Here is a 23,450-nt window from a genome sequence, read left to right on the forward strand (position 1 = left end):
AACCACCAAAACCCGTCAATTAAATAGGTTTTAATCTGAATAGCAGAAGGTTTATTTCCCTCTATAGGATTGTGAATGCTTGATACAGGAAGTCCTGACTCGATAAAAGCCACATGAAACTTTGACCACCCCGCTCTATTTTGTTGAACATCTCTCTTCTGCTCAGGATGCAACAGCATTTACAACTCGGACAGATAAGAAACTGACATCAAAGGTGAGGCCAATAGATGCATGAACATTTTTTTTTTAAATAATCCAAACTACTATCGATGTCGGTGGTGCAAAAACAGCAATATAAACACAGAAGAATTTACTATTGTCTTTGGCTTTCTCCTTCAGACAAATGACTTAAAAGCACCAGGACACTCTGTGTTTTAGATTCATAGAATATTCTGTGTACCTTCAATTTTGAACTGCACTTGAGTATGAAACTAATCCCTGCAGAGTAAAAAAAAAAGCACTGGCAATATGGCTGACATCCCTAGACTTTGTTGCAGCTTCATCCCCGCACATGGCCCCCGGTGGCAGAAATCCTACGAGGCAAACTTCCTTCTGTTCACATGACATCAGCTGAGGTCAAAAGAGAATAGCATGAGAGACGCAGCTCACCTTTTCATGGATGAAATCCCCCAACTGCTTATTTTGATTCTGAGGTTTTGGGACACTTACATCATGATGCCATGTGGTCTATTTTAAATTATAGATGATGATAAACTCATTTTGCAGAGTGACTTTAGATTTACTTTCTGTTGGTCCATGGAAGAAACCGACATCAGTTCTCACCACAACTTTTCCACAACTGAACGTATTACTGCTCTCCGACGTCGTAGAAAGCAAAGAGCAAAGTTTTCAAACAGCAGAACTCGATAAACACCTTTTTATATTCGGTGGTGGTAAAAGAGACAATTGACTTGAGTTTCCAAGACAAATAAAAGATGTTTTTAAAGGCAAAGACTGCGAGAGGTGATCGCATTTGTTGGACTCGTTTTCACATCAAAAATCCTGTTCAGCAATTGAGCAAAGAAACATTTTGTTACGCTGTCACTTCATGACGTAATACTAATTTACATAAATAGTATATAATGTGACCTGTGAGTGGTTTACAAAATAAATAACTTGCATTCCTTTTTCAACGGCCAATGAACAGATCAAAACCACAATGTAACTCATCGCTTGCCTTATAACCAATCTTTTCATCGACTGCATGTCCAGGGAATATCTAGAGATGTCTTCAAGCATTTCTTGGAACCAAACACCAAGAAGGTAATAATATAGCGATTAATATCCCCTCAATTTTGTGCGTAATATTCCTCTAATTCTGGTTGTTTGCAGTCCTGTAATGCAAAGGGGTCTACATACCAGCTTGTGAAACACGTCGCTAAAGAAACTTAGCGTCCGTCGAGTCCTTCTCAAATACAGTGGTACCTTGGTTTTTCAACGTCCCGGAATTGGAACAAAAATTTCGAGACTTTTTTGCTTTGGGTTTCAAACAAAAATCCAGAACTCACACGCCCCCCCCAAAAAAGCCTGAAAAACCTAACGTGCATGGACCGATCAGCTGACCCACGACGCGCTCTGTAATTGTGTATAACGCAGCCTCTGTATGCAGACGTGTCCCGTTAGCTCCATTTACTGACTGTGTTTTCTTCATATTGAGGTGTAGAACCTTTCCTGTCTCCACACTGGACCGTGGTAGAGTGTCACAGGGGAGGTGCTGGCTCTCCACACCTCACTCCAGGGTTTGATGTCCTGTTGTGGGCTGGAGCTGGGACAGGGATGAGGCCAGTCTGGGACAGAGCGTGACTTGGTTTATGACTTTGTCACAGCCAAACTGCACAGAAGCGCACATTCAGAGCTGGACACGCACCGGGCACCTCTTCACTTCTGGAGAGACCTCACTCACTCGGCAACCCCTCCCACATGCAGCGGCCACACACATAGAGGAACAGCCACCTGCAGCAGACACTCTACATTCACTCCTACAAAAGACTAGTTTAAGGCTTGGAACGCATTAGTTCTTTTTCCATTCATTGTAATGGGCAAAATTGATTCAGATTTCGAACAAATCGCTTCTCGAACGGCCGTCTGGAACGGATTGTGGTCGAGAACCGAGGTACCACCGTAGTAGGGCGGGCCTCCTTTGGGGTGCGTGGAGCGATGCAAGGGGGGTGCGCCAGTGACATTGGAACATACTTTTTTGCCGTACTAGAATAAAGTATAATTGCACATCCACTCATGATTCGTATTCTTTTTTTTTCAGTTAAATTGATGAACTTTAAGTCTTTTCTGTGACAGACAAAAAACAATGTTGATAAAGTAGTTTTTCAGTGAAAGTTCATCTATATGACTTTCTTTTTCTCTTCTTTACTGTTAGAGAGGATACAATGTTATGCAGAGGTGTAGTCATAATGACTTTATGGAGAAAGGAGAACTATTTACAGAGGCGACGGAGAGCTGGGGGGGCGCAACAGAAAACAATTCAGAAGCACTGCGTCAGTCTGTCTGACTTAGAAACTGTGGTGTCAAGGCATGACCACTGGATATTCTTCAGAGAATAAAAGCAATTCTGTTGGCCTGCTCTTCACACAGGTTAGAGGGCCGCCAAAGTAGTGCATTCACTTAACCACTCACGCTGAATCGTAACATCTGAAAGAACAAAAGTTCATGCAGAACATTTTTTCCCTGTTTACTTAATATCACCGAGCAGCACAGAACATGATGTGCTGTGGCTCCCAGTGGCAAGCGAACCAAAATTGCAGCTCAGTCACCATAATTACCTCCTCAGTTCAAAAAGACAGGAAGGAAATTACAACAGTTTTTAAAGGAAATGATGCCAGACAAGGCAATTTTATTAATCATCACCAACTAAACAACACAATTATAAAAGAAAGAATATTACTGTGTCTAATGTATTGCTGCAAAGCCAGTCCACTTAATGCTCACATAAAAAAATGTGAATATTGACATGAGCAAAAAACACGTTGGTGTTTGGGAAACTGTGTGCTGGACGTATTTGTCAAGGTAATAGTGGTGATTTACCGTCAGAAAGCAGCAGCTTTTGCAGATCAGATACGACTGTAGCGTTCCTCCAACTCCTCCTCACATTCCATCCAACATGCTGCAGGGCCTAAAAGTGGGAAAGGGCCTTGTATTGCTACCAACAACCACTCTGGCACAGTGATAATGAGCCCAGATTCTGACCTGAGCATGCAAAGTGATCTGTTAAAAATAACAGGCAGAGCCATTGCAGTGGTCAGAGCACAGTGTGGTATTTCAGCGGTTTAATCGTATTTTGAAAAGGCATAAGAGAAATGCAAATCACGCTGTGATTCACCGCATGAGACCAGGAAACCCACAGGATCTCTATGGATGGATGGAGGATGCCCTATGGCCCCGCAGAGCAGAAGCTCTTATTCAACCAAGGAATTTTCCTCTTCAATTCATAATGATACTCTTAAAGGCTGTTTAAGGATTTACATATGTCTGCGCTCCTCTCACTGAATGCTAGGCAGCAAAAGGGAATGTAGTTTCCACGTCTGCCTGCTTTATACAAAGGAGCACCACCATTGGAGTCAAACACAGACGCTCCTTACAAAACATTTAGGGTGGAAAAGACGACTCACAGTTCGGTGTGAACCACAATCCATTTTGGGGATCAAGGTAAAACCACCACAATGAAGACTAAAATGAACACTGATACTAGTATTTAGCAGCAGGGAGGCAATTATAGTGATATGAAAGTGCCTGAATAAAAGGTAAAAAGAACTGGAATTTCCTTAACTGATGGTGAGGATGATGGAAAATAGTTTGGGGTGACGTGAGTCATATGTCCCAAACAGATTCGGTGCACACAAAACTTAAGTGCTCCACGCATGCTGAGACACACAGCAAACTGAAAATAGTGAGCGAGGAGGCAGCAGTGTTCCCTGCATGACTGGAATCTGTCTCCAAAATCAATGGAGAATCATTCTGTGCTCAAATATTGGTTCAATGAAAAGTTGTGGTTGAAGGTTGCAGCATTATTATATGTATTTAAAGTAGACTTGGCTGTTTAATTTACAATGCAGAGCTCTGTTCATGCTGCATTTTAGAGGGAAAAAAACAGGAATTTGAAATAATAATAAAAAAAAAACGGTTGCATTTGTGCCGCACGCCGTAGAGAAATTCACCAAACCATCGCTTTAAAGCTGAGACCCGTATCGAACCAATGTTTCCGTGTGCCGTTATGCCCTTTAATTTTAAGCTCTGGATCAAAACTTCTGTCGAAAAACTGTTTAGACAGATGTAATTGAGATATAAAAGCTAGGATTGTGTGATTTTTCCAACGCAATCTTAATGGCTGTTCATGTCAATAAAAAGGATCTGATTTCCTCAGTGTTCTGTCAGTGGGTACTGGCACGATGCAGAAATGCTGTCCTCGACACCCGCGCCGCAGACGCTGTGCCTCTTGTCTGAATTGGTTCTCAGAGCTATTATTTTCATCTGAAAACCTAGGAAGCCAAAGACAAGAGGAAGTGGACGACAGAGGAAGGAAGACAAAGCAGGGTGGGAGCGGGAACTGGGGACCTGTTCTACCAGCGGGTCTTGAGCCAGAAAAGAAGCTTTTTGACTAGCAATGTGTGATAGATGTTCCTGTATTTGGAAGTAACTGATGGTTCACATCCCGCATTCTCCAGCAGGACTGAACACATTCAGCACTCTCAGCCAACATAAAAGCAGAATATATAGTGAGTAAAGCTTTTAGCTAGGATTTTTAGATAGGGTGTCTGTGTCCGTCAGCAGTGGGATGGACGACATGTTTTCTTCCAGTCAACAGCGTCAAATAACAACACGCTTCCAAGCCGCGTGTTGACCAAACAAATACTCCTCGTGGTGTCTAGCGTCACAACTTGCAAGATGTATATAACCCTAAAAGCTGCAGGTCCATAAGGCATGAGGCGAGGAGAATTACGATCTGGTTCAGTGAAATTACTGGGGAGAAACACACGTTGCGTAAAGCAGTATGATGGCAAAACGTTACGAGTATGATGGCATAACATTTAGGGCACTATACAGCGCTACATGTAAACGTACGTGGACACAGCTTAAATGAGAGGCGCCACGCCACCAGAAACATCTCTTTTTAAAGATGAAATCAAACATATTTGAACAAAAGTGGAAACAGAAAGAAACAGATAACACATTATGCATCATGGAGGTGGATGTGAACCTGCTGGTTTCCACAGAGGCTTCATGGAAAAATCCTGAAAGAAACAACACAATGACTGAAGTGAAAGAGGCACATTCTGGCCGGACAGATAAACCGACTCCACAGTTCCGGAACAGTTTCAAAAAATTCTGGCAAAAACCATGCATTTGCTGATGTTTTTCAGTTAAGGGCGGAGGCTGAGACAGTCCTTTAGCTGCCTGCAGTGAGTACAAATTGGTCGCATTTTAACAGTCGCTAACTACGTATTGGTCTCAACTGCTGTGTAGTCGATGGTTGATTGTACAGAGAAGAAGGAACTGTCTAAAAATCTACACGAGCAATTCAAGCAGAATGAATACCAAGGTTAACACAATGGTTTTAACAGCAGGTGGAGTTTCGCTGCTCCTTACAGGTTTGCAATCCTTGACAAACAGAATGACAAGCCCAAATAACAAACAATGCCTGGAAATAACCGCTTAAAAGAACAACAAATGCAGTTACTGTTGCAGTGTTGCAAGCAACTGACTACAGGTGCATGACAGCTGAAGAAACTCAACTTTTGCTTTGGTCCGACAAATTTGATTTTTAAACAGTTTAGTGTGAGAAAGATATTTGATACAGTGGTACCTCGGTTTTCGAACGTCTCGGAATTTGAACAAAAAATTTGGGGGACTCCAGAACTCGAACGCCCCCGAAAACAGCCGGAAAAAAACATAACGTGCACGGACCGATCAGCTGACCGGCGACACGCTTTGTTATTGTGTCTAACGCAGCCTCTATATGCAGACGTTAGCTACATTTACTGACTGTTTTTTCTTCATATTGAGGTGTAAAACCTTTCCTGTCTCCACACTGGACCGTGGTAGAGTGTCACAGGGGAGGTGCTGGAGCACTCACTCCAGGGTTTGATGTCCTGTTGTGGGCTGGAGCTGGGACAGGGATGAGGCCAGTCTGGGACAGAGCGTGACTTGGTTTATGACTTTGTCACAGCCAAACTGCACAGAAGCGCACATTCAGAGCTGGACACGCACCGGGCACCTCTTCACTTCTGGAGAGACGTCACTCACTCGGCAACCCCTCCCACATGCAGCGGCCACACACATAGAGGAACAGCCACCTGCAGCAGACACTCTACATTCACTCCTACAAAAGACTATTTTAAGGCTTGGAAGGCATTATTTCTCTTTTCATTCATTGTAATGGGGAAAATCGATTCAGATTTCAAACAACTCGCTTCTCAAAAGGCTGTCTGGAACGGAGTGTGGTCGAGAAGCAAGGTACCACTGTATTCTTAGTAGTGCTAAACCCAGCTACTCCAGTGACTAGCTTGATTAAGTCTACCTGCTCAGGTAGCACACGGCTAACTTTTCTGAACCTCAGAGTGTCTGAGATTGCAGCCATTCATCATGCAGCACTTGTAGCTGAATCTTGTCTTGTAAAACTTGTCATTATATCAGATAAATGTTGTAGGACTTCATTGAAAGTCAACTTGCGACCTTCAGCGTTACCAACTTCTTTTCAGTGTAGGAGTTTCTCTGGTGACTCGAGACTTCTTTCTCTGCAAGTTAATTATTACAACACAATCAATAAGGATGAAACTAATAATTCAGACACAGCTCTGTGACGCATGTGGAGCACAGCCTTATGAAGACAGTGACAAATCGAATAACTTGACTTTCTCACCTGCACGTGAAGACCAGGTGAGACTTAACTATCAGCTTTCACAATCGCACTCAACTGCATTAGTCACTGACGACTCGTGATTTGTTACGTGTAATTCGTCGAGTACATGCATAATAAGAAACATGGTGGGACACAAGACATTGTGTCCGTGGAAAGATAAAAGATAAGGTTCTTTACCAACTGTGAGAAGGACGAGAAGATGGGCTTGACAGAATTGTGTTTCCATTGAGCGTGAAAATCTGTTCGATTTATTCTGGTCAGCAAAGCATATTTGGAGATTTGTCTGCTTCCAACAGAACAATCTGCATCACAACAAGCTGGCACGGAGTGATGTATAGGATTTTCAAATCACTCATCCACAGCCCCGAAAATGTTCGGTCTTTTTTGTTTGCATGCGGAAAATATGAGGAAAACATTTACACAGGAACGTGAGACAAAGAGCAATGCGCTAAAGTTATGTTGGATGAAATGAGCTGGATTCACAACAGAGTACAATACAATCTGAAAATGAAGCGCAGACACTGCAATTTATGCATGGTGCAACATGATGCAGTCAAGATTTGTATTTGCATTTTCTTTCTTTGTTTTCCAAACTAGTGTTTTTGTGCCTTCAGGTTGGGTTCGCAGAGGAAACAGCAGCGTTTATCAACCGTCTTTCACACACACTATTTGTTGTATTTGCGATGCTGGCTGCTGGTGTAAATCCAACAGCCCTGCAAATAAACCTCATGTAAGACTATTTCAAAAGGTACAATAACAAATTGCGGTTTCCGCTGTAAGAAGTCACGCTCCACTGACTGTACCAGTGCAATTCAATCCAGTCAGCAGCAAGAGCTGCGGGGCAATAATGTCTCCGTTTCTAATTGTCGAGTTGCAGTCTCAACTGTCAGATTCTCCACTGAAACGATGTGAAAGAGCAAAATCACCGCCATGCTTGCCTCCACCGAACCCGTCTGTTGCAAATGCAATAACACGTCCAGAGTGGCTCCACGAGGCTATAATGTTCCTTTTATTATGATAAATGAAATTAGCGGAGCCATTCAGGGAGCTGTCGTCCCTGGTTGCTTGCCAGATTTGCACCTTTAACTGTCTCCTGCTCTCATTCTCTCTGTGCTGTGCCCGTCTCCCGCCCACGTCCCCTTCCACGAGGTTACTAATGAGCCAAGAGATTGACAGCTGGATTACTGCGCTGGTTTGTAATCCTTTAATTTCTCCATTTAAGATAATCGCCCTGTAGATGAAGCCCCGGTTCTCAATACACACAGGCACAAACATTTACGCAAGGTTTTCCTTCTGTTCATGTTGAAATCGGCCTCAGCAGAGAGCGAAAGCACATGGTTTTTCAGTACCAAGAGGACTGATCAAATATATATATATATATTGCAGACAGAATTATCCCGAGGACAAAGTCGAGTGCGGGCTTCACTCCAACATGGGACTTTTTTGATATCGGAGTTTGTGGAACAAAGGCATCCAAGAGTGTAGTCTTTTAATTAAAGTGGCAGAATAGCAAAAGCCCCGTGGCTTCAGAAAAAAGAAAAAAAAAAGCACAATGCAGCGTGGCCCTCTGGAGGTGCATTTAGCAGCAGCTTAAAAAGGATCGGCGTGCTGAGTCAAGCCTGAAGTAAATCATTTTGACTGGGTCGTGTTTTTCATCTCCTGCAGAGGTGCTGGCTGGGGATATGAGTGGTGCAGAACAGGAGGGGTCAAGTGCCAGCTCAAGGTGAAAAGGCTGGGCCGTAATTCATCGATAAAGTCAAAAGCTCCTGCTCCTTTTGAGAAAAGCACTCGGGACTGAAGTGGGGGGAGGGGTGGGGTGCTCGGGCATTCAGCCGGCCGGTCCACGAGAGGTAGTTCTTCAGAAGGGGTCCATGCTTGAAGCCATAAGAAGCAGATTTGCTGTTAAGCATGTATCGACATGGGACAAGAAAACACTATCACATATTGAAAATATGAATCAGCACTGAATGGACGGTTGAGGTACAGTCGCATGTGCACGTAGTCAAGACAAGGTCCGGTTCTGGGGCATGCCCAACCAGGTGGAGGTGGAAGACCGACCCACACACTTCCTATTCACCCAAGACAGTGATCGAATGTTTCTGCAGAGACGCAAGTCTGGGTGTGTTTGGCCAGGAGGCTGCCCCTGCGACAGCCTTGGAAGGAAAGAGATCACTTCAAAGGTCACTACAAGGTCATTGCTACCACTAAAAAGAACATAATGCAGCACAGGTCCAGTGCTACCACATCATGAGAAAATGAGACAGATGACCATGCATCTTTTTTGGCCTAACAAAACAGTCACTATATCACAAGAGTCTTAAGAATCTTTGTGACGGCAGGATCATTTCTGAAGTAATTGCGGGCAGATCGAGATGATAACCGGAAACCTTACGAGTCTAGCGCAAACGTGAGTTATCATTTCAAGTCAGGGGGAGTCAAACTCCACCACAGAAGGAGCCAAAAAGGTCAAACACAGTCCATACAAGTAGCAGACCACCAGAATGTATCGTCGCTACAGGTTTGGCGATTTTCATGACAATTAAAATCCTTTTTTTTCCCCCGAAAAGTTTTTATAAAATTTAGATTTTTGGTGAAACTAAAAAGACTAGCTTGCTTGTGTGTTTGGTGCTGTTATCTGATGAAGTCTGAAGTAAAAAGTGCTGTATTCGTACCCCTGGCATTAGGTGAGGCTGGACGGTGAAGTTTACTGCCAGTCTCTCGCTGATTTCCTTTTATAGCAAGGAAATAGTTCCTTCGCTTCTCTCTCAGAAGCCAAGATGAAAGTGTTGTTTACTTTTCTTACTGAGGTTTCTCTGGCAAGAGGGATGAGAGAGCAACTACAGCAACGCTCCAGACGGAGAGCGTACTACAGCAGAGGAGAAAACCCATTTCATTCTATTTATTTCTTCTGTTATTTTTCCACTACATCCAATTCAACATTCCCAATTTTCATTCCAAAGAAAAACGATAAATTGCCCACCCCTGATCTCCAACTTGCAACAAAAACAGGCTTCAGTTTGAGAGAAGTGAATTCAAGCTGCAGACATTCAGGTCACATATGGCGCTTCATTTTATCTATGTGAATTGATTCGGTAACAATTCTTTTAAACGTAAAGTAATACTCGTACAAAAGGTCCTTGGATGCCAAGTGACACAGCTGTTCCAGCAGTTGCTGCCCAGAAACACCAAATATCACTGTCCTATTGTTTGCTACAGCAATAAATGATCACAGCAAAGCGGCGATTAAAGAAGGGTCAATAAGAATAGACCACCACTTCAAAAAAGATGACTCCAAGTGATTCAAAATTCAGTACCTTTTGCCAAAGAAGAAACCAATTTATCGACTTGAACAGTAAAAAAAAGGAACTTAAATGAAGCCGTCACTATCATTTTTCCACGCTGCACATTAAAGCGGGTTAAAAGATTTATCGGTTCTATTATTTATGAGAATAACCACACATGTAATATTTTACCAGAAGATCACTGAGTACTCTAACAAGCTGGATAACAAGGAATTGGAAAAAAAAAAAAAAAAAGCAGCTCAGAAATCCTGATTTGTATTCAGATGAATGTAAATCCCCCCCAGCCTCGGGGAGGGGGTGAGAACCTCCGTAATGAACTGGAAGACTGTGGGCTACACTTACAGAGAAAAGGTGAAAGTGAGTTCTCCGAGTGGGAAAAGGGTTGCTCTCTGCGAGGAAAAGCCAATACGCTCTAAATCGAGGCCACCGATCGTTCAAATGCAGTGGGAGGCGGAGCACTAATACCAATCGATCGTTCCAGAGTGCGATCAATTAAACAAAGATCTACATAAAGAAATGCAAATATTATTCACAAGGTTGCCAGCACGCGCTCCAAAAGTCCGCACAGTGCTGAAAGTACGTCTCTGCTCTTGTTTATAATTGGATTCCAACCAATGATTGAAGCTTAACTTGAGCAGATTTTTATTTATTTGCCCTTGTTTCAGCTTCTTACATACAGACAGGTCCCCACGCTGCATAATCCTCTGTTTTATTCCATAATCCCCTTTCAAGGACTTCAAAAAAACAACGAAATAAAGCAGATAATATTCACTTTTAATGAACAACCTGGTGAATTATCTGAAAGAAGCAGGCCCTCACAAATGCCATCTGGAGTCAGAGCCTATCGCTGCATCTGAAGGGCAAGTATCCGGCCACAATCAGCTCACCTTATTTATTCAGGAAATGGAGCTGCTGTATATTTTCGCCCCGTGGAGTGCAATCAGGAACTTAGCATGCAGGAGGAGTTGTGGCGGGTTAATCATTGACAGCGCTAAACTGGAGCTATTCAAGAAGGTCAAGCTCACTCCGGCTTGTCTCTCAGTGGGGAACACAAAGGGAAGCTGCTAAGTGCAGGTTACTTTGAAAGAACGTGGTGACAGCGCTGAACGCGGGAGTTTGTCGAGGGGGGATCGCGTGTTTTCATGCCTAACCAAGTGTTGCTCGTGGCTTGTTCAGCAGCAGTCTTCAGGTGAATGTACTGCAGACAAACATGGGTTGACTCAGTTTCTGACTTGGTTTCAAGGTCCTCATAAATCATAGTATGACAAAAGGAATCAAGAGCGATCAAAAAGAAATAAAAATAGAAATGAAAACGTCAGACGTCAGAACACGTTTCTGAGGTTGCTTCCTGGTTTTGTCTCTTTTGTCAAGCTGGAATGGGAAACCTGGGAATTCACAAAGTCCCACGATAAAACTCAACCAATTATTCCAGTTTTTATTTTAGAAAATAGGGATGGGAGATATGGACAAAAAATAAATAAATAAAAAAGATATTTATCACACTAGATACATTTTCATTCAATGGCATATGTTGGACACACTGCAGTCTCTCTTGAAACTGTTTTATGATGATATTATTAGTGGAGTTTGTCTGCAACATCATCATTTATTTATGCTTAAATACAGTAGTTAACCAAGTGTAGAGATGAGAAATGCAATGTTTCACGCCTCTCGTGGAACCCAGTCGTGTCTGACAGACTGCTCTACTAGTTTTATTTAGGGGTTAAATTGAGCCGTCTGTCTTCTGCGTCTCATATCTCTTATCAGTTGACTTTCCCTATGCACCAGTCATGACACACTTCCTGGATGCTAGTGAAGAAACAATAGACATAATGTGAATCTATGATCCATTTCAGATTCTATTCTTCATCATGATACAAATGGTCAGTCCTTTGTCTTGTGTGATGAAAAACCTTGCTAAAGTGGCTGTCTTTCATTGCCATGGTTGGTGATTTCACTATAGCACTTCGTCCGTTATAGAATTTGTTGATGGTCCCTAACTGATGCCGGGGTGTAGCATTAGCGCTGCCGATCAGTAAACCCTAATCGGGGACGCGGAAGAGGACGCTGCCACCAACTCCGGAGCAGATGTCCATCGAATGTCGAACTGCATGTGTTGACGTGAACCAAGGCAGACGACTGCATCTGGAAACCTATCAGGATCATTCCATTTAATAAAACTAACACCGGTCCAGTGGCTCAGAGTCGACCAGTATCAATATCAGAAGTTTCCTTCATTAAAAAAAAAAGTTACTATTTTTAAAGTACTACCTTTCTAACTACAGTCATGAACCAAAGTCCACGTGACTCTCCACAGCTGTCACACGCCGACGTCGGCTGTCAAACAACGTGGAGTTGGAGACGTCACGGTCTCATAGTACTCATCTACGCAGGTCCAATGTAGCCACTGACCCGTGTGTTTATCGAATTTATCGAGCTATGCAAAACTCTCTTCGCAGGGACTGTTTTTGCCGGTACATTGTGAACGACATCGCCCATCCCTATTATCAAGCCACCTTATTACCACCTAGCGATCCTTCGGTACCATGTGTGCTCGTCCTTAATGAACCTTATTTGTGCCATCAAGAGAAAGGGAAAAGAAGTGCTCTCAATGCAACATTAATGTAATCAATAATTTGCCTTATTTCCCCTGTGCACGTGTGCAGGTGTGTGTGTGTGCAATGCATTGTCACTCCCAAGGCATCAAACAGCAACTATTTTCAAGCGGCCTTTTGAGTCCAATGATGACGCTGAAGTCAGCCTTCCATGTTGCATGTTAACGTGAATATGAGTTTCATGGGAGTCAAATGTCGCCCTTCCCACCTGAAAGGAGGAGTTTGGGTTAGCATGTATAAAGTATATAGAATTACCCACCGTGAGTAATTCTATATACTTCATATAAGATAATCCCAATACCTCTTTTTGGAGGGGTCAGAGGTGCTGTCACTATCAAGAGACGAACAAATATTTAGAGCGTAAGGAGCATCACCTCATGGCTTAACCTTGACCTTAACCTTAAGGTTATATGACCTAATTTTCTTTTGACACTCCAGACAACAGGGAAACTTTGTCAGTGCAGGAGTTCCTGCTCCACTGATCCCACTGATGCACAAGACACGTGGCAGCTAGGATGAGAACAACAACAACAAACATGGAGGAATCCCTGAACAAAAGCAAACATTAATTTTGTTTGCTTTTGTTCAGGGAGGTTTATCACTACACAATGTCCAGAGTTTCCCTAACTGAATGGACTTGAAATTCTTATACAAATAAGACATTAAAAAGCTTATATATAATATACAGTATATATAGCTTATAGAAGGTGATATAAAAACTTGAATATAGCCACCATCGTGATTTATTGTCCTGTTGTCAAACTGATGCAAAATAAACAATATTTTGTTGTTTAAATGCATGTATGGGCCCATCATTTGATTCAGTAATATATATATATATATATATAAAAAAATTACAATTTAGGATTGCTGGGTTTGGTGCGGTGAAAGGGCATCAAGCAAAGGTTCAATGTACTGGAACAAATACAATCCATATGGAGGAGCTGACAAGAGGTAATATTTATCATGGCAGCAGGTTTCCCCATCTATCAAAGCCATGTTTCTACCGACTTCCTTCACTGAGCAAATGAGTTCAAAATAGGATGGAAAGGATTGTGCAGTGGCAAGTCTTCTATCTTGGGTGTCTTGCTTGATTGAATTGACTGGATGTCATGTTGTTGCGAGTTGGGCGACACAGCAACGCAGCTTAGTTTGGTCAGAAGGCCGGCGAGATAAAGAGAAATGATGTGCGGCGTCTTCCCCACCTATACTCTTCTCTACCTGTATTCTATCTGCTGGCCACAGACTGCTGGTCCTGGCAGGAAAGATGAAAGGCTCTCTGGAGGACAAGAAAGACATTCCTGACTCAAAAGGAAAACGGCATGCTGCTTATCAAACACATGGAAATATAATCCCACCCACTCCCCCGGCACTGCCACTCTGGATGGTGGGCTTGGAGTCAGGAGTTCTTCAATGCGCAGCATACGCTGAACTTGCGGGCAGGCAGCCAGATTCTCCCTCTGTAGTCTAATTGGGGTCATGTAACAAGTCATTTTGCATGTGTAACTTTTATATTTAACAACTTGGAAGCTGTGCGAAACTATAGCAGCTCGGAGCATGAACCCCTTTAAATTAATCCTCGAGATTAAAGCCGACTTGCTGTGATATTGTCTGCTAAAAATTGCTGCAGCTTGGAAATTCTGCGTGCACTTCGGTTTAAACTGAACGCCTCAGGACGGGGAAAAAAAAACAACAAATATCTGGGGACTGACTGGGAGCCTATTCTCATTATAGAGCAGAGGAAATTTCAGCGTTGCACCACTTTAAGAAGTCTTTGATCGATAATAACCGTACATGGAAATGCTGTTCACATCGGTACATTTATTTATTTTTTTTTATCACTGCTCTGTCAGTCAGCGAGCTTCCATGGTAACAAAAGTGTTACTTGCCAACGCCCTCCTTCTGTATGAATCCCTTCTTTTAGTGCTTAACTGTCATGGATTGATGAGGTTTCATGACGCAGTGGCTTGATTTTCACAGGCCACCAGATGGCGCTGTCAGCAGTAAAATGTTTGGACATTATAATCACACATGATGAGTAATGTTGTTAGTCTTTAAGTTTCACATCACAATGTGAAAATGACAAAACAAAGCAGAAATTTCTCCAGAAAAATCACACTACTACCTTCTCCAGCAAAAGACAGTGAGCCAGTTGAGTTCTGTTGCTGAAGTTTTCTGCAGGTAATAGCACACCTGGAACCCAGACACCCCCTGGTCATGGAGTCGATAAAAAGAGCAACGCTCAGTCAAGTTATAAGGCAACGCTCTGGTATTTAACAAGTGAATAGGGTTATGAAAATAAGTTATTGAACATTAAACACTTTGAGTTTTGTATCTTTTGTTATTAAATTTGCTTTAAAAGCTTGTCTTTCTCTACAGACCTGTTCAGTAAGTATATTGTCATTAAGTAGTTTAGTGTAATAAATAAAAAAACAATAGTGACCTGTGTGATTTAGTTGTGAAAACAAGAAAAAATATGACCTAATTTAACAGTGTGCTCTCCAGACAACAGGGAACCTTTGTCAGTGCAGGAGTTCCTGCTCCACTGATCCCACTGATGCACAAGACACGTGGCAACTAGGATGAGAACAACAACAACAAACATGGAGGAATCCCTGAACAAAAGCAAACAAAATTATGTTGTTTGCTTTTGTTCAGGGATGATTTTCACTACACAATGTCCAGAGTTTCCCCAACTCTGAATGGACTTGAAATTCTTATAAAATTGAAATTCTTATGCAAATATTTAAGACATTAAAAGAGCTTATATATTATATATACAGTATATATAGCTTATAGAAGGTGATATAAAAACTTGAATATAGTATAGTATAGTTGTGAAAACAAGAAAAATAAGCCTGTTGAGACTCAAAAAACTCAAAAAAATGTTCCACAGTTCCATCCATCTCCAGCTGCATCCTGATGATGAATCATATTTTATAGGTGGGGTTGAATAACTTTTTTTATGGCATGTCAATATACAAATAGCAGGGTGAACAGTTGTCCACGTCCTCATTTTTACTAAGCAGTAAGTTTTCACACCATTTCACCAACTGATACTTATTTTAATAATGGGCTTCATCTCCCATGTCAGTGGCTCTATTGTCTGTTCTAGCACCAGGAGCCAAACAGTGATGTGCGATCGCTGGAATATTCCTTTTCATGGCGTATCTGCCCGCAGCGGGGATCTGCACAGACCACGACTGGAGCTCCACTGTCTGCTTGCTTGCTTGCCTGTGTTCCTCAGCTGCCCTCTCCCACTCTGACCCAGCGCTCAAACAAATATCTCCACGCCAGCGTAGAATGATTTATTCAGCACAACTTAGGCAGCAAAGACATTTTGGAGTTTGCTAAGGAGAGCTGTTTCGTGGTCAACCGCAAACCTAAAGCAGTCTTTTAAACACACTAAGCAAGCAAAGGAAGAACAACCTGAGCTCAGGATTCAAACAGAAAAGAAAAGTTTTTAATTTTTGGAGCAGTCCAACTTTTTACTTTTGTTGATAAAGCAACATTCATTGCAAAACAGTAGCTACATTAACGTCGACAGAACATTTTTCTCTGTACTGTATATTGTCATGAAGTATGCATCCAGTACATTTAGAGAACTAATGTGGTTTTCAGGTGAATACAGTTTACAATGTTGTCACAAGGCCTTAACAATTGCTGTTCTGAACTACATGATGCATGATGCAGTACAATATTATGTGGATGAAAACAAGTTTATTATTATGAACTCCATACTGTTAGACTTTCAGTGAAATTTCACAGTGCAGTGGTGGAACGAACAACTCCCAAAAACAACAGCATAAGTCCAGTGTACAGAAATCTTATTAGTATTAAACTCATGTCACCAATATATATATAATATTTAACTTAAAATATCGAGTCAACAACACACAAGCGAGAATTGTGATATTTAAAATGTAAAGCCACCTACTTTCTTTCATGACAGTACTTTATAACTGTCATCTTAGATTCTTTCTAAATGCTATTTAAATGTTCTTTCCATCGGTAGCTACTACACAGCTATTAGCTATTACACAGTCACGAGTAATGATCACGAAAATATCCAACTCCATTGTCTCCCGTCACCTTGCTTCCCAAATAAACAGGGACCAACAGAGGTCGTCGAGTTCAGAACGTGACTGATGACGGTGAAGACTGGAGAATATAACTCTGTTGTTGCAGAAGTGAGCTCTCAGAGTGTCTGAAACCAAATTGGATTTGCTTCTGGGAACTGAGGCTACGGATCTCGGAGTGAGTTTGTAGCATGTCACATGATGTCATTTCCTGCCACTGGATCTCAGTGTGCTGAGCGACAGTTTTTTGCCCCCATCGCTCCTTTAAACATTCGCGTGAAAGTGTTTTTATGTTAAACATTATTCCCACATCATTAGCAAAGTTGAGATGAGAGGTGCAATACAACTAACAGCCCAATGTAGGGACGGAATTCAGTGTATGTAAATTGGGGAGCCGATGTATACAGCATATGCCTTTAATTTAAATCCACAGTAAAGTGTTTTCCAACATCAAAAACAGACACAGGGGTTGAGGTGGGTTGCGAGTTGACTGCACAATGAGGAAAGTGTCAGCTGTGCTGCTACGTAAAAGCTCTCCGTGCAAACCAATAAGCAAATCCGCTGACGTTGAAGTGAGAAGAGCGTCACATTATCATTTGTCAGAACCGGCGCCACATACATTATGTTCCACATCTGTTTCACGCAACTGTGAGAGAATTAAAAAAAAAAAAAAAAAAAAATCAACGTTTATGCAGATTGGTGTTAATGGGTTTGACAAAGGAGGTAGGTATACTGTTAACCGCCCACACACAAAAGCTGAGCAGTCCAATTGGCATAACAACCGCGAGCTTCACCACCGTGCATTTAGTTAACAACGCACGTGTAGCTGGCAGACCTCTGCTTCTTCGCTCCTCGTCCATTCCTCCTGAGAAACAACAAGCTCTGTAACATCCCACACCCTCCTTCACAGCAACCTCAGCCCATCCATTCTGCAGCCAAGTGACAGTTTCAGGTTATACATATTGGGGAGTTAGTATTAAAAGCGTCCACTCACTTATTGTCTCACAGCCTGGAAAAGAGGTCCTCTCTAGGTCCCGGTGCTGAACATTAATCATCGCAGGGGGACTACAGCCATGGGCTTGGACTGTACATAGACGGAAGAATGCACAGACCGGACGCAACATAGGGTTTACCGCTAGGATTTAAAAAAATTAAAAAAAATGTCTGCTGTGTGACTCGCAATAATTCGTGACTTTAGTTATGTTAGTGAGTTGTCAGGTAGTTCTTCAAGGACAACAAGGAAACATTAAAACAAACAGACGCATCCTGTCGGTGCACACGAATATGACGGTTTATTCGCGGAAAAATCCTGAAAGAAATGTCATAATGACTGAAGTCCTTTGCTCACAGAACTCACCTAACACGTTCTGGTCCAGCATATGAAAAAACGTAGTATTGACAAAACGTTCCTCTTTTTATCACTATTTATTCACTGCGTTACATTGTTTTTTTTTTTTGTTTTGTTTTTTTCTATGCGAGGGTGTGCCAGTTTCAAAAATTCCAAGCGGAAAACCTGCCCTGTGGCAAAAGAGGGGCTCAAACCTGAAGCGAACATAGTGGTGATCTTGACATTTTTTAAGTATTCAGATTTATAATCGTGGTTCCTGAAGACAAACCTTCCTCCTTCAACGCCAGAAGAGGTGTTTGTACAATGCACACTTAATCCCACACAATCCATAAGCAGATGGATTCCGAAGCCCATTTCCAAACAGACGGAACTGTGGGGAACCAAGCCCCTTCAGGCGATCCCACTCCCCACTGACCACCTCCACTGTCCTTGTCAACCGTCTAAATAGCAAAATAACCTCTGCTATGATCCGATTGTTGCTGGGAGGCAGGAAACTGTCCATGCAGCTGCGCCGACGTGAAGCCCATTTCCGCCCAGCAAATAGCATTTCAAGTAACAGTAAACAAATATTTGGCAATGAAGGCAAAGTGTCAAGGGGAAGCAAAGCTGATTGTACACTTGCTCTGCTCCAAGTGAGTAATAGCCTTGTGTACAGAAGAAATATGTTGGATCCCTGTAAGCGAAACCCTGACCCTCGGCAGAATTACAAAGGGCTCATTCAATTCCAACCTAAGGATGCAGGTGAGCCGAGTTTGTGTTTCATCCAGAGAAATGCTTCAGTCGCATAGCTATGTGTATTATGAACAAATGTTTCTGTAGAGCAACAGTTGGAGGAAATATTTCCATGTTTTTTCCTTAGATTCCCACAACCTCTGTTTCCATTTTGACCGTGCCTTTGCAACGTTCCAGACACGGCAAAGCAACAGAACTGAGCAGACTCACTGTCACCGTGTGTCTAAGGAGTGCTGCTTCTGCACCTTACTCTCAGTCCACTGTACAACCTTCATCAGAGGGTGAGTATTCCTCTTCACAATCCGAGTCAGTCAAGGCCTCCTATTATGCAACAATGAAACCACACTGGCCCTCATCTCCTCCACCGAGGGGGAGGAGTTTTCAATCTTTATTTGCACCAAAACATTCATATAAACACAACCAGATTGAGGTCACAGGTGTCCACCAGCCACTGGTGTGAGGTTGTAACTACATCAGGCATCATATTTGCACCTGGGCTTGTTTGAATGTGGTGATGCCGCTTGTCGCAGTTTCGGTGCAGAAGGAATGATACATAACTCGGAAGGGCATTCGCATTAATCATCATTTCTGGAATATATAAATGGAAGTATTCATTAAAGTATCTTCAGGATAGCTTTCCTTTAAGCATAGCAAAGATCTCACAGATGTGCATCTCATATTCACCGCATCAGAAAACAGTATCTTTCATGAGACAATCTTCAGGTGCACGAATGTAATAGTCAGATTCCATAAATCAAGCTTTGCATCTGGCTGGGAGAACTTGTGAATATTACGGCAGCTTGACAAGTAGGAGCCACGCGGATTAAACTCACATGGAAGGACTTGAGCCACAGAGTAGAAGCAGTGCAGCGCTCCACTCAGAAAGAAATGGAGCGGATGATGCCACAATTGAAGCCACTGGAAGACTTGAAAGAATGAAGGGACTGCCGACCGAACCACCATAGCAGTGCACATGCAGAGTGGTACAGGAGGTCCAAATAAAGTCAACTTCTTGAACATTAGATTTAAGTGCTCCTGATGTGCATTCATCACGCGGACAGTGCAAATGTAAGACCAGCACGTGGAGCTTTCCAGCACATGAAATCCTGGTCGGTGCCACTTGATGCTCCAAAGCCACATGAAGAGCAACTTCTGACCTTCTTTAACAGGTGATTTAGAGCCACACAACACGAGCAAGGCTTTCCACACAACACGCACAAACTCAAGGCCACCTTTTTACTGCTCAATAGAGGAGCATCAGCCTATGAATGAGCTCCAGCAGGAGCCGACTTACCTCTGAGGATGCTCTGGCCTCGCAGAACTTCTCTGGGGACAATCACTGTGTAGAAGTTCTGGGAGAAGCCTGATCTGCATGGAGGTTTTAGGGACTGGCCGGCCTTACTCCCCTGCAGAATGAAACAAGACTCGTTGATCCAGTGGCAAATTCACTCGCAGCGTCAGGGTCAGCGGCTGAGACATCACATTCTGCCGGGATACGTCACGTTGAAATGTGAAACAGACGACAGCAGCAGCATGAGGACACTTGCTGACGGAGGTACTTGCTCAATTTATATCAGCTAAATGAATGTAGGGTCGTCTGTATGGGTTGTTTACAGGTGATACATTGAAGTATGTGGCCCAAAAGCAGAAAAAGGGAATTTGACGCTGCTATCCATTCGTTCCAATAGGCTGAAATCACCACTGGATTTAAACCTAACCCTCAGTACGGAACACAAAATCTGAGTCTATGTTCTGCTTCAAATCAACCAGCAAAAATTGTCACAAAACATCATCAAAACATTCACAACTCATACCCAAATACCAAGCCTCATTCATGCTAATATGATGCAACACAAAGGTAGACATGACACACACAAAAAAAAAAAAATCTGGTAAGCTCAGATTTGATCTGCGTGATGTTTGGGCAACATTTCAACATCCAAAATGAACAAGACCAAGATCCACACTTGAAGCTCGCACACAAGTGTACCTCAGAGGTTTTCCATCAGATTAGTACTCTGCAGTTGACCGTCAATTTTGGAGAATCCTATCATATTAATCCTCTTTAGTAACTTGGATTTTCAACTGCAGTCCCTTCTGTGATCAGCATTTGTTTTCCAAGACATACGCAGTCGATAATCACCGTCTACTAAAGAAGTTGCCGAGGGCTTCATGAGTCGTGACGGCATCAGCACAATCCGCAGTAAGAGGAGAAGTGGCTGAGGCTCCATTGTTCCAAAAGTACAGGACCATTCCCCAATGGTCACGCCAAAAAGTAAAGTGAGACTTGGCAAACATGCTTCACGTACTACATTTTGAGGAATTAAATTCTTGTTTTAAAAGCTTTGAAACCAAACACAAGTACATACATACATGATCAATGAACCATGGCTTACGCCCCGCGACCAGACACATCACATCACCATAGTCTATCAAACTCATGGTTGGTCGCAGCTCTGCTTGTCTCCTGGATCTATAAACACCAGAATATTGACTGACTCATGCCTTCATGTATCAGAGCTGGATATTTAGAGAGACGATTTTTTTTGTGGAAATGGCATGTGATCAGCCAGAGACTCAATGTAGAGCCACCGCCGTCAGCAGGAGGCAGACAGTTGAGATGGCTCCAGCGCACACGCCTTCCTTTTGCATGCACGTCAAGAGAAATGGAGAGAACCAAGTCTAGAAAAAAGCATGCTCACTCAGCCTGGGAGTATCCCTCCATCCTTGAGTGAGAGCTGGCTGGAGACTTTAGAAGATAGATGCTGAAATTACCTGACAATCTTTTGCATTTGTGAATGTTACTCCATCTGAAAATCTCGTTTCATATGTGTGGTTTTGAAATCCGGCGTCACTTTGCAGCCATTTCTATGGTTCTGATGAGACATTTTTCTTAAAAAAAAAAATGAATCGCATCATGTACCCAGTGTGTCAAAGGCTTCGGTCAGACCCAGTTTCACATTTCTTCCACCCTTCATGGAGCAGAATATTTTCATGAACAGCACATTTTTTTTAGGATTAAGTTTATTTAAAAAGCAAGTTCTGAACTGCAGGGACATGATTTGTATACATGCCAAGTTCAGTTAGACGGCAAAATGGTTAGAAATGTGATGTCTTCAAGAGAAGCCAGAGACACAGCGTAAAGTGTGGAGCTTCTCCTCACACCTCTGCTGCATCGCACTGCAGTTTGGAGAAGGCGCGGGAGGCTAATGAGCGGAGTTGGAACCGAGTTTCCCACCCTTTGATCGGCGAGAAAAGACTCCAAATCGCAGTGGTCTAGTCAACTGGTTCTACTCCACATGCCATGCAGCGGTGAGCCCGACACCGCGGGGATGAAAGTGGGTGTCCAGCTGCGGCGCGGAGCCGGAGGAGGCAGCGCAGCAGTGCAGCACTTCCACGCCGACAGACAGCGACTCGTCTTACCCAGGATGCTCCCGCCAGCAAGGTGCACGCCAGGATGACGCAGCCAGCCTTCATCTCTGCTAAGCCAAAGCCGGGTAAAAAGAAGCAGTCGAGTGGGTGGTGGGGTGGGGGGGTGTTCTGATCCGGCAGATATATTCCCGCGGTCCGGAGTCTTGGTTGCAGAGTGGTAACGCGTCCGCACTGGTCTGGCGCAAAAGTGCCGCTGAGCGCGAGACGCTGCGCTCGGTCCGGAGGACGCCGCCGCCGCTTATTGGAGGAGCGCGTCACTACAACTCCTCCTCCCGGCAGACACGGCGGTGGTGATGCTGCTCCACGCACTGAGGAAGGTAGAGGCACTTTGTCCGGGCCATTTACATTGATATTTGGACTGCAGACGGAGCTGAGGCGGGTCTGCTGGGGAGAGCGACACTTCAACAGCCGGAGCGTCTCATGTGTCCGCCAGCGACGGAGTCAATTTCACAGCCCAGTCACCACCTCTGGCCCCGCACAGTGCTGGAAGAGCTGGCTGAAGTCACCATCGACGTCTTCTCCCCGCTTCAGTTTAAAAACACCCTCCTGTTATTTTTAAACAGCTCACTCTAGAAGTTCTCAATGTGGGCCAGTGTTTTATTGTTCCCACGTGTAGAAACAAAAGGTGGTTTTGTGGCCACATACAGGTGTCGGACTCATCATATCTCCATTGAAATATGAAGATTCAAGGTATTAACATTGCAAAATCAACAATATCCATTCAGCCCACTCGAAATGTGACGTCACCTTTGACCTCTCCCTTCAACATCGAGCTAAAACACTGGCCAAACACATGCCTTGTGTCAGTTTTAAATATGGGCCAGTGACCAGATAAGGTTTTATTGTTCCAATTTTTAGAAACAAAACGTGGTTTTGTGGCCACATGCAGGTGTCGGACTCATCATATCTCCATTGAAATATGAAGATTCAAGGTATTAACATTGCAAAATCAACAATATCCATTCAGCCCACTCGAAATGTGACGTCACCTTTGACCTCTCCCTTCAACATCGATCTAAAACACTGGCCAAACATGTGCCTTGTGTCAGTTTTAAATATGGGCCAGTGACC

At 43.2% G+C, this 23,450-nt stretch overlaps 1 protein-coding gene across 3 annotated transcripts in view; it reads right to left on the reverse strand.

Annotated features, from left to right (window-relative positions):
- Positions 1–22,640, reverse strand: part of cdh4 (cadherin 4, type 1, R-cadherin (retinal)) — a 247,797-nt gene extending 225,157 nt beyond the window's left edge. Inside the window, exons 1-2 of one of the 3 annotated variants that reach the window (XM_053868371.1) lie at positions 22,371–22,640; positions 20,242–20,353 (exon numbers count right to left, since the gene is read on the reverse strand). In XM_053868371.1, coding sequence (XP_053724346.1) covers positions 20,242–20,353; positions 22,371–22,424 — 166 coding nt within the window. In that variant the 5' untranslated portion in view covers positions 22,425–22,640. The remainder of the gene's footprint in view (positions 1–20,241; positions 20,354–22,370) is intronic. The other 2 variants (XM_053868370.1, XM_053868374.1) reach the window with 2 other exon arrangements.
- Between the last annotated feature and the right edge of the window lie 810 nt (positions 22,641–23,450).

The sequence above is a fragment of the Synchiropus splendidus genome, chromosome 6, assembly GCF_027744825.2.
Source record: "Synchiropus splendidus isolate RoL2022-P1 chromosome 6, RoL_Sspl_1.0, whole genome shotgun sequence".
Taxonomy (NCBI): Eukaryota; Metazoa; Chordata; class Actinopteri; order Syngnathiformes; family Callionymidae; genus Synchiropus; species Synchiropus splendidus.